Genomic DNA, 12,381 nt, shown 5'->3' on the forward strand with positions numbered 1-12,381 from the left:
ACCTTGTTCTTTGTGAGGAGGCTTGTATAGCATAAGAGAGCTAAGTAACATAATGCAAGTGCGCGACTGGGCAAGCGTTCCTTGAAAATATCACGAATTATTAAAATTTGATAGAGTGAAGAGAGGGAGTGTACGAGCGAAACGTGCACTAGAAGTGCAATTAGAGGTGAGTCCTTCCTGGTCCTCTCAGCTAGGTAGAGATCCTCTTATTTAAGGGTGCGGTTCGTACTTGCCACTTGGTACCACAAATGGGGGACTATAATACTTTTTTCCTTTCTTTATAACCAGATGTCTGTACCAGCTTGTGCTCATCTCGACTAATTTTGAAGTTCTGAAATTAATGACAGGACAAACTTCCAATAGCCGTAATGTTTGAAATGTTTGGTTTTCGTGGAATTCAAACTTGCAATCACTTGGGATCAAGCCTCTCGTTGTTTTCTCACACTCCACTTGGCCAAAGCCGTTGGGTTTACACCACAACCTTCTTGAAACAGAATATGTTTATGCACATAGGCTCGTGCCTTCGCTGTATAATTGGCAGGGTAATTTAGGGGGACTATGATTAATTATTATCAATGATAATAGGAGTTGGTTACACGTCTCCTTTTTTGTATATTTCTTGGTCCCAATTTATTTATCCAATTTAAGGAATATACTACGGAGTAACTTATTAAGAAAACATAATCATTAGACTTTAAAAAGTTGAACTTTTCAAAAATGCCTCCAATTCAAATTGTACATGTCACTTCAAATAAAAAAAACGATAAAATGGGAGTATTTTTACATTAGACTTTTTAAAATGGACAAATAATTTGGGACAGAGGGAGAAGTACATAAGGTTCGAGTGTGGCCATCTTAATTATTCTGCCTTATTCCATTAACAAGGCAGAGTAGGTTGGGTGTTTAATTAAGTTCATCTAACTTAAGAGCTCAACTCTACCCTCAATCACCACTTATCCTCTCTGACTCCAACACATATTTTATGAACTTACATTTGAAAAAAAAAAAAAAAAAAAGTGACGTACTGAGCAGAGAATAATTTCGTTCGCAGGAGGGTGAACAAAATCATTCTCCACTGAGCAGGCCCTTATGCTGGATCGGGTGCTATTGTGCTAACCAACTCACCTAAAAGAAATCGTTAGGGGAAGGCACAACTTAAAATCAATCCTGTTCCTGACTTACATGCCATTAGGAGTAAATTGGGCAAAAGAGGGAAAACGAAATCCACTACGAAGTTTCATTACAAATAAACATCTGATATTCAGCAAATAGTCGCATTTACATACAGAGAAAGGCATCACCAGTAACAGCAGAAACTCTCATTTACATGTCAGTAAAGCAAGATCAGCAGACATCAAGCGATCAACAGTTGCAATTAAACCAACAGAATATCATAAACTAAGCGATAATCACATGCTAATTACACTCTTATTATGGTTCAAGAGAACCACAGACTGTAAAACAAATCAGGAAACAAATTTAAGGAGAAATAATACAACGCCACCATCGATCATCGTTTGTGATGTTAGTTGGCAGTTACAAGGAATGGATGCTGGCAAACGCCACACTCTATGGTTTCGGAACCCGAGCTAGGAACTTGAACCTGCAACAATTCAAATTGCAAATCAGATTATTTGCTAATTTTCAAATTGCACTCATTATTTACGCAAATGGTTTTCGAGAATATAAAAACTGTCTTTCAACTCTACATCACAAAAGGGTTCTCTCTCCACAACAATCCAAATAAATGAGTTCAAACAATCGTCAATCAGACAAGTTTTTGGTTTTCTTTTTTCGGAAAAATTGAAACTTGAAACTGTAACCAAACCGAGCAAAGGAATCTGACCAGAAAATTCCCAGACAACAAAATGTGTTCGAGGATTTCAAACCTGCAAATGGACTGTGCAAGTAGGACATGCAACTTCTTTCATCCGCCTACCAGAACTTCCATCTGACCTGAAGCCTGTGAAAGCAAGCCATTGGAATTATAAACATTGGAAGCACATTACATTTGCAAAGCAGACAACTATACATATAAGGCCATGTTTGTTCCAAGGAATTGCAGTATGGCATATGACCTAAGATAGGTGACGTCCACATCTCGTATAACACTGAGTACCAAGTTGGTTTTGACATATTGGGGAGGTGAGATCAGTTTCCAGGCTTCATGTACTAATGCCCCATTTCCATGGGATAATTTCTTCACGAACCCGAATGCCCCATTTCCATGGGATAATTTCTTCCAGCTTCGAGTACTAATGTCCCATTCCCATGAGATAATTTCGTAACCCTTCTGTCTCCTCCTTCCAATGGGACAATCAATGGAGTTACCACTACCATATCATGCGAAAAAATCATCATCCAAATGTTATCTCACTTTTTTGTCCAAACCAACCAAAGATAGCACAATTAATCTCATGGCACATATACACGCACCCAAGACTCCATGATATTCTCCAAATTGTCCCACGATACTTAAAACACCTCTGCTGACGAGCTAAAAGGAACTCTTTTCTACATCTCTTAAGTGCCAGTCCCAAGGTCAAGTTGATCTGATCAACTGTATACACTCAATTGACACCAATTTTAGCTGGTGAACAACCTTTCCAAGATACTTCAAGCCAGAATTATCAGATAAATAGGGAAGAAATTGGATGAAAAACTCTTATTATTGTCACATAGGAGACAGCATTCGGACACCTTAGCAAACAAACATGCAAGTACTAGAACAAGAAATTACCTGATGACGGCTTGCGATTCCTCTCCATCTCTTCCTGTGAAATTTGATTCACATTAGAAACATATTGACCAAAAGCATTGACTAATCATATCTTTACAAATGTTGCACCGCACAACAGGTGACATACAACAATTAGAAAAGAGACAAGAAACCCCTGAATTGATACTGTCAAAAAGAAAACCAATCACCATGCGTGCATCTCAAGGAATATTAAAGCCGGCATGGAATAACCTGGTTTAACGTTTAGGTCAATTAAACCTTTTTTTTCAAGTACCAAGTACATGGTATGTATAAGCTCTTCGTACACCCATTACGCAATATTATTGATCAGACTGAAATCACACACAATGCACATGTTTTTATACGAGGTAAACTAAGGAGAACGACATGTGTCCAACACTTGTTCGACATACCACATAGACAAAAGGAGATAAATGCAGATGGACAATGTGGTTAAACAGACATAAAAGCAATGAGATACTATAACAAACAAAGACAGGTACTTGTTTTTTCTATTAATTATTATTCTTAAAGAGGAAGGGGAATTAACTATGAAGTTTTACAAAATCCGGAAAGCGGGAAATAAGGAAGGAGTAGCTCCTGGGACTGAAGTATCCCTACGTGAAAAGAAACCTAAACCAATAGGTCAAGTATATCTCCTCTTATTGCAGCCAGCTTACTAGATGCAATAAGACCGCCAGAACTAAAACTGTACAAGCACAGAGATAATATATTCAAAGCATTGGTCACCTGAAGCTTCTTAGCAAGATCCTCATGACTTTGCAAACCCACTGATTTGCTGGCTGCTTCCTTAGCATTACTCAATCTTTGAGTAACTTCCGCCTGCGATGGAAAACAAACTAGTAAGAGGCAGTCCAAGTGTCTAACACTAGGAGTGAGCCTATATCATATTAGAAATGATACAAGTGAGCAAAGACATCCGCAAACAAACATCTTTATGGTTAAATTCCCCCCAACTTATCAATGGATATAGCCCTTTTGGTATAATTAGTTTATATGTTTGGGCCACTTTCCATGAAAATATGCCACAGGTCCTCACAGAAGATTCATCAAGGACAGAACAAATGACTAGACCTTAATATGGGCTGAGCCAAACCATTAACCCAAAATCCATGCAATTGGAATCTGTATGACACAGCTTGGCATCGTGTTATCTGAACCAAGGGTACGAAATAAGTGCTTGAAAGGATATCCCAGTTATATAAGGTTTGGGTTAAGTGGTACTTCACAAAAGCAGACAAAATGAAGGATCAGGAGAAATTATGTATATTAATGCTCACAAGTACACAGATCAAAATAAGTACCATAGAATATATAGATTTACCATAACATGCGAACCAAGATATCCAACAAGCAGAAAGTGTCCATAATTAGTGGATGTAGTTCTCTTAGTAAACAGTGAGATGAAAAAAGACAAACTATGATAGGACGAATCAGTTTCTTCTCCTGGTAAAGTGAGATGACAAAAGAAGGATCATGCTCACAACTAAACAAGGAAAAAAATTACCATGCATCGATCACAAACTCGAACTGGCTGAGCATTCTCCTCAGCTGTAAGAGCGATTCTTCCATGGGTACATTTGTCACAAAATATATCTCCACAATTTCTGCAGTGATGCTGAAAACAGAGAAAACTCATTAGGCTCAATCTATAAAAAATTAAAAAAAAAAAAAAGAAGTGCTTCCCATCTCAAGCAAAGGCGGCAGAAAAAACAAAAAGAGAGATCAATTAATAGTGAAAAGAGACATGCCCTGCGCACAAAAGCATTAAAATCGGCCACACAAGCTGTACATTTGGCGACTGCTTCATCAGGAACCTGAAAAAAAAAAAAACGCAAGGTGAACTCGCAACTCAATTTTGAAACATTTTAACACTTCTAAACAAGTCAATCTTTGTGGACCAAGTCCACTTCAAACTCGCAAACACTTCCAATTTAAGGTAAACTTTTTAACAATTTAGTTGAAAATAAAGCTCATTCATATTCAGCAGAAACTAGAGACAACACCTCCACCATATGTCAAAGTACAGTACTAGTTTACTATAGTCGAGGAAATTTCAACACCAGTTACGCCACAAAGATATGATGTACTCTGCCACAAAGATATGATGCACTCCGTAGCAATAGACCATAGCTACTTCCTCTACAGTGGGAATTCAATATTCCAATCCTAGCCTCTAGATCCAACAGAAAACATTCAGACTAAGTTTTAAGAAGCTTTTACCCTTGTTGCAATATATGACCATGTATAACAATGACTTGCCTTCTCTTCTAAAAAAAAAAAGGCATGCCAAAAAATTGCAGAACTTGAAGATGAAATAGAAGTTATCTTCTTATCACTTTTCTTTTACCACCAACTCGCACAACCATTTCTTTTAAAACATTGCACAGTTACTACAAAGAAAGAACAAAAAACGCATATGCTTATTAATAGTTTCAACATCCGGTAATAAACAAGACAGTTTGCCCTGCTGCATTGAAGTAAATGGCTGAGGAAAAAACTTCAACATTACCCAATGATCTTTCTCCTCACTTCCTGGCTTCATCAGATTCATCCAGTCCGCCAAACCTTTCTTCTTCTCAGCAGGCTGTTCGATTGACTTCAAAGAATCAGAAGGCTTGCTTCTTCCACCAATCTCTTTAAGCTGTATTCAATTACAGAATTAAAATGTAACAAACAAACATCTATAAAGTTGCAAGGGTTGAAAGAACAAAAGACCGTGAAACCTCTCTCTGTCTCAGTGTGTGCACTTATTCAAAAAGAAACACATGTACAGTGGTACAGGAACATTGGCACATGCTCCATTGCATGTGCATGTTATTGGCGCAGCAGTATCAGTATGGCTCACCATACCCATTTTAAAACAAACCTACTATTGGTGGTTTGCTTCCATCAACTTTAGTAGTTGCTGCTTCCCGGTAAAAAACTGGTTCTGTCATTTGATTATGTATCAAGGAATTTCTCTTCAAACGTAATAAGAAGATTCCTTGAAAGAAGAATGGACACCAAACTATAACCTCATTGGGGAACGTATCACCAACATTATTATCACGATGATAGTTGTCACCTGAGCATTGAACATTACCTAGTGTATTCACATGTTTCTTATTCATCCAAGTTCCCAACATCTTGTCCCATACGAAGTTAGTATCTTCTTTCACCTCTCTCTTACTCTCACAATGTCAAACAACTCATAAAGACATCCATTCTAGTTCGTTCAGCATAGCAGCGCTCAGTGATGAAGGGGTAAAAAAAGGTATTAAAATTATAAGTTCAACCAGTTTTCTAAGAGGATGAAACATCTGTACCCATATCTACAATCAAATTAACAAAGAAAGAACCTCATGGAAAGTACAATGCAGAAGAAGCAAATGCGGAACAAAAAAACACCTTAATAAGAACACACAAGATGAACAAAATACAAGTGGCCCCATCCAAGGCAGAAAAACAGAATCTACAAAGCAGCAGAGCCAGAAGTGCTATAATTTTCTACCTGCACAGTAGCAGCTGTAACTATGTCCAGAATAGTGCTGGTGGTATAACTGTTCGATTGCAGACGGATGCGTCGTGGTTCAATATCCACGGAACTTTTGGACCAAAATGCAAAGGTAGATGGATCAAAGACCTAAATAGTAGGAAAACACAAATGAATTAACTGCGGAAGACAAAATTATGTGAGGCCTGGACAGAACAAATCAACAAACATACCTCAAATCTGGTTACTTGTTCAAGAGGATATATTCTCAATGTCCGACTGGTACTGGGATCAAGCATACGAATACCATCTAAACCAATCTGCAAAATGCAGACCCCGTACTAATCAGCAGCCAAAGATGGAAATGAAAGAGCTACTAAACTTAGAAGGAAAAGGTAAATGGAACAAAGCCAAAAATATTACAGCAAAACAAATAACCTCCAATAACTGATACAGTTCGAATAGAACTACTAACATCTTTGCCGCCCATAAAAGAAGCTTCAATGCATTTATCTACCACACCCATCCAAAACAATAAATCAGCAACACCAAAAAAAATTGGGAAAAAATCTAATGACCCAAAGGAGAACCTCGAACAGTCCCCAAGAAATGGCAATCATCAAGCCAAAGTGGGCTAAGATCACCCAACCTCAAAGGGCCAGTAAGCTGGACCGAAGCTCGTCTTTGGGACCACTTGTCCCAAGTAGGGATGGGCAACCATGAAGCCAGGTCTGTCCATGCAAGGTGATGGGGCATGCGCAGGCGATGGATTGGCCACCAAGAATGAACCAGTGTTAGGCTGAGCTGTCAAGTGAGCCTAGGGACCTAGAGGGACACAGACGAGTGCTGGAGCTAAATCAGGACCTAACACCGCAGTCAACACGAATTGACATGAAGAAGTCTTTGTCCCATGGCAAGGTCGGTCAGAGTACCTTGGCACGTCGGGTAATACCTGACGGCTGACACAGCCGTCCCTAATGGAATGGGATACTTCTTGTAATGGTCTCGCACTCAGGGGACATCAAATGCATGGTGGTAACTTAAAGTGAGCCATCAAGAGTTGAACGCCCAAGCATGAGGTGCCTATAAGCAGGGGATGCACCCCTCTCCACTTGAAAACCATAACTCAATACCTTCTCACTATAGTTCATTGACTTAAGAACCAAAGGGGACCCGTGAAAATACATAGGTTTCTTACTCGTTCAAAGAAACTCTTTATTGGTAACTTGGACAACTTGGACAACTTATAACGATGACTTTCCAACCAAGCCCCAGTTGGAAACCCTTGTTATTCTTGCATTGTGCAGGCTATTGCTACCGTTGGAAACACATTGATGGGAACTTGGGCTCCATGTCTATCCTAGCAGGGTGATTTTCAACCGGGGCTTGGTTGGAAACCAGGTGATTTTCACCCTGCTACACTAACCATTCAAATAAAATCCATGCGCATGCAGATAAAAAATATTGCCCAGCTATCACACAAAACAGCTAATTTTAGTCCAATATTCTTCATTGGATGAAAAGGTGCAGACAGATCTAAGTTCGCTTCTCCACACATACTTCAGTATCTAAATGAAGACAGTACAAACATTGCCGTTGAGATATCTATTATCTATTATAATAATATATAAAGGGGGAGCACCAGTTTGGTGTCTCCCCTGTCATGTTTTTCCCTTTCCCAAAATACCCTCTTAAAAGAAAAAACACACAAAACAAAACAGTTAATTGTGGGGATATATTTGACATTTTAACACACAAAAAACTCCCCAAAACAGTTACGACCCCACTACATGTCCTCCTACTTCTTTTACTTCACAAATTTTGTACTATTGGCTTTCGTTTCTTTGCAGTGAATTACCGATTTCCAGATCATGCAATGACGACGGCATCATCAGCCATGTTAATTGTGAGAGTAATTTAAGCTAATTGCTATGTAATTAATTTTAGTACTTTCGTGCACTTTTAAATTCCAGTTTTGTGGGATATCACCGTGCACTTTATGATTTAGTCGTTTTTGATGCATGTGTATTTCCCCTTTCCTTTCTCTGTTTGTACTTTTCATATATTTGTGTGGAAAAAAAAAAGAAGAGATTAGTTAACAAGTTAGTGAATTTGTGAATTGCAAACATCATGTGGTACTCTGGAGTGATAAAAATTGATTATTGGGTTGTTTGTTACAGATTTTTAAAAAACAAGAGACCGAGAACCCAAGACGGAGGTTTTCATAGTAGTCGTCACACGTCAAAATTGGTGAAGAGGTGAGTTAAGATAACCTGACTACTCGGTTGATTATGAGGTTTTATTTTTCTACTTGCTCGTGCTTATCATGTTAATTTGCTATATGCATGTTAACTTCATATGGGTTTGTGCAATTTAGGTTCCGTTTGTGGTACCTAATTCTCCTTATTTTACTTTCTAAATATTTTCATCTTTTTTTTTGGAAAGATGCACAAGTACTGGCTTGGGAAGGATATAAAAAAAAAACTAGAGGCCGGGGCACACACGATGCGTGTACAAGTCGGATTTTAACAAAAAATGTGATCAAAATTTGACTTGCACACGCATCACGTGTGATGTGTGTGCCCCGGCCTCTAGTAAACGAATAAGCTAAAATTGAAAAAAGAGGAAAATACAGTCCAAACAACAATTTGGTTTGCTCTTGGAATACCCTTTTTCCATTTCAAAAAGAAGATGAAAAGTCACAAAACCTAACACTTGATGCACACAGGTGCTGCTAATAAGTTTCCCATATGGTAAACATAAAAGAAACTACACATCAAATGCCAAAAAAGAAATTTTACGCCACACTAACAGAGGGAGTCACCTATGATTACCAAGTCCACATTAAGCCTTGTTAAGTACTACGAGTCTACAATCACGAGAGCAAATTCAAGAGACCAAGTTAACATAGAGTGGCCAAAAGCAGCTACTATGTAGCTTTGGCATAGCTGAGAGCACAAACTTTCTAGCAACGATCGTACAGAAAAAAAATAACAGTTGGGTCGATTTGAAACAAGCAAAATGGAACCACACTGTAGCAGTAGTTTCATCGGCAACTTTGAGGAGGTCTAGGAACCCAACATGCACAACAATTTGCCAACATGCCTACGTGTCAGTGTTTCATCGGCAACTGGATGAATTGCTATTTTCAACTAAAAATGGATCATTTTAAATGATGCAGAGGCATAAGCATGTTGTACAATGTTGCCAAAATGTTGTGTTCCTAGGCTTTCTCATGAAAATATAGTGACTACCAAAAAGTGATTCGTAGTATTAAGTCAACTATTGACAACAAATACAAGGGATTTCCTTTAAACCTGGCAAAGAACATCCATGGTACTCTGGCCCCCGCTTTCAGCCAAGAGCTTAACCCTAAACTTCTGCACTCCACTCTTCGCATCTTGCTGGGTATCAGCCTTGGGCACTGCCCTCACAACCTTGGCCGGACTCGATCGATGATCTTTCCCAGATGGGAAACTAACCGGCCTTCCGAAATCATCGAACCCCGACCAAGTCGACGACTTTGGTCCAGTGCCCCGAGCACCATACGGCTCCACCTTGTTATTCCCTTGATAAGCATACACCCCATCACCATACCCATACCCACCATCCTTATCCCCATACCCACTCTCCGGTCGCTTGCCATATAAATCCGGCCCCAAATCGAGCCGTCCCAAATCGAGCCGGCCCAAATCAGACTGGCTACGACCATAACCAGCAGCAGCAGCACCGCCACCGTACCTACTTGAAGGTTCATCAAAGTATCCCCCTACCCCATCGAATTTCGAGTTATTCTCGTACGACTTGTCATTTACCGATGCAATTGAAGAGCTGAGATGAGCGTACGGGCTAGGGTTAGGGTTCGTGGGGAACGAAGAAGCGTAATTGGGAGCCGTCTGATGCTGATCGTACGGTGGATAATACGGTGGTTGCTGTTGGTACGGGGCATGTTGATCGTACGGTGGGAAAGGAGGGGTGGGTTGAACGGGGGAGGGAGTGAATGAGTGCAAATTAGGGTTAGGGTTAGGGTTAGGGTTAGGGTTTGGGATAATTGGGGTTGGGTTGTATGAAGGGGCTGTGGGAGGGGTGGGGACAGGATCGGGATTTTGAGGGTAAGGGGGGTAAGTGGAGGGGTAAGGAGGGTAATCGGAGGCTGAGTAGGTGGTGGTGGCGAAGGGAGGTGCGGAGGCGTAGGTGGGCGGCGGAGGGGTTGGGTGATTTGGGGGGGTGGGATTGTAGTTGGGGGTTGGGTTAGGGTTTGGGTTTTGTGGGTATTGGTAGTATGAGACGGAGCTGTAATCGCCTTCTTGCATTGCTTGGAGAGAGAGAGAGAGAGAGAGGTGGACTGGTGGTGGTGGTTTGGGACGATGACGAGGAGAGGAGAGAGAAAGCTCTGCTGTTTCGTTTCCTTATGGGTTGATCGTGATCCGAACCGAACCCGAATTGTTTTGGGTCGACGGTTGACCGTCTCCTTCTTTTGGTTTTATTTTATTTTATTTTATTCACACTTTTTTCAAATATGCATGTATTTTTTCACACATTATGCACCGCCTGGTGGGCTTTGCTAATGATTTTTCGTGTTTATATATTAACTGCAGTTTTCCTGTTGCTCTGAAAAAAGAGACAGGGTCTATTGGCGTATAATACCAATGGGTTTTCGCTAATAATATAAGAGAAGAAAAGGACAACTGGCTATAGCAACATTTTTGAAGTGTGATTAGAGATTCAAGATCCGCAAAGAGTCCCGTGAGAGACCAATTGCCCATGAGTTCGTATTGTTCAACCAAATACTAGTGGTTCGTAGATAGTCAATCAAGTTGCAAGGAAGTATAGAAAAAATCAAAATAAGCATTGTAAATGACTAATAACATTTGGTATAGGTTTTCAAAATTCGAAATCAATGGATTAGAAAAGAATTACTCAACTTGCAATTATGGTTCTTTACTTTCAAGAAACCTCAAAAGTGCTCAAACTATATATGGATGGCTTGACTCAAGACTTGTGAGCATTCCATATGCAGTGTATATACTCTTCTATAAGATTTCTTTACCATTCACTTAGATTAGAGAACATGGCATGAGCACCAAAGAGTGGGGTAACTATGTTTTGGAAAAACAATGAGAAGTTTTGAACAAGGAAAAAAGGCATTCAACACTTAATCACAGTAACATCTGCATAAAGACTATCTACAAAAAAAATTATAATGTGAAAGCTAACATCATCTTTTAGTTTTACACACTCATATTTTCTCGGGGTAACATCATGTTAAGAGGGCATTTGGTAACCTTTTTGTTTTTAGTTTTTGGTTTTAGTTTTTATTTTTTTGGAAACTAATGAATAAAACTTGTTTGGTAACAAGTTTCTATTTTTTTGTTTTTCATAAACTTTTTTAGAGTTTTTGTAAACTATGAAAATTACAAAAATGTGTTCTCCCCAAATTTTTTTTTTTTGGAGAAACACAAATATTACCAAACATGTTTATTGTTTTGTTTTTATGAAAATATAAACCTATTACTACTTCTAGTTTCTTAAAAACAGAAAAACAGAAAAGCTTACCAAAAACACCCTAAACCTTTCCTTTCAGTTTAAGTAACATGAATCTTGAGAAGAAATGAAAATACAATGTCGTGTTTTCACGATTCTTACGTTTGAAACCGAATGGAATATGAATATAATTCATCATGACATATTCAACTCAAAAATCGCATTCTCAAACTAAGGAGGAATCTTCTCATTTCCTTTCCCCTAGTAATCATAAATTCATGGCTCAGACTCCGTTCCGGTTTCTTAGAAAAGAAATTTTTAAAAAAGGAAAGCAAAGCAATTTTAAGCTCAAAAATCATGTGTTTTTTCAAATAATTTTCCTACCAATACGGATATTGTTTAATAGATTTTATTAAGATCTTTTAAACGGTGCAAAAAAAATAAAAAAAATATTTTTTATTTTCATTATATTTGAGTTTGAAATTATCTTCTTTTTGAAAAGAAATATTTAAAAAGAAAGCTGAATCCATTAACATAATAAATGTCAAGATGAGAGAGAGTACAACATTTCAACTACCAAGAGCATCCTGCAATTTTTCTCAGACAATCCAGATAAAAATCAAATCAGCACACCACAATTCTAAATTAGGAAACGGTACAC

At 38.7% G+C, this 12,381-nt stretch overlaps 1 protein-coding gene across 2 annotated transcripts; it reads right to left on the minus strand.

Annotated features, from left to right (window-relative positions):
- Positions 1–1,213: 1,213 nt before the first annotated feature.
- LOC131329304 (protein FREE1) lies at positions 1,214–10,668 on the minus strand. Of its 2 annotated transcripts, XM_058362387.1 has the most exons (10): positions 9,554–10,668; positions 6,470–6,556; positions 6,255–6,386; positions 5,274–5,405; positions 4,513–4,578; positions 4,269–4,379; positions 3,491–3,583; positions 2,741–2,774; positions 1,890–1,963; positions 1,214–1,603 (listed from the first exon to the last, which is right to left on the minus strand). In XM_058362387.1, the coding sequence occupies exons 1-10, from the start codon at positions 10,547–10,549 to the stop codon at positions 1,526–1,528; spliced, it is 1,803 nt and encodes a 600-aa protein (XP_058218370.1). In that variant the 5' UTR covers positions 10,550–10,668; the 3' UTR covers positions 1,214–1,525. The 2 variants fall into 2 exon arrangements, with proteins under 2 accessions (XP_058218370.1, XP_058218371.1); XM_058362388.1 differs by lacking the exon at positions 1,890–1,963.
- Between the last annotated feature and the right edge of the window lie 1,713 nt (positions 10,669–12,381).

This window comes from Rhododendron vialii, chromosome 6a (genome assembly GCF_030253575.1).
Source record: "Rhododendron vialii isolate Sample 1 chromosome 6a, ASM3025357v1".
NCBI lineage: Eukaryota > Viridiplantae > Streptophyta > Magnoliopsida > Ericales > Ericaceae > Rhododendron > Rhododendron vialii.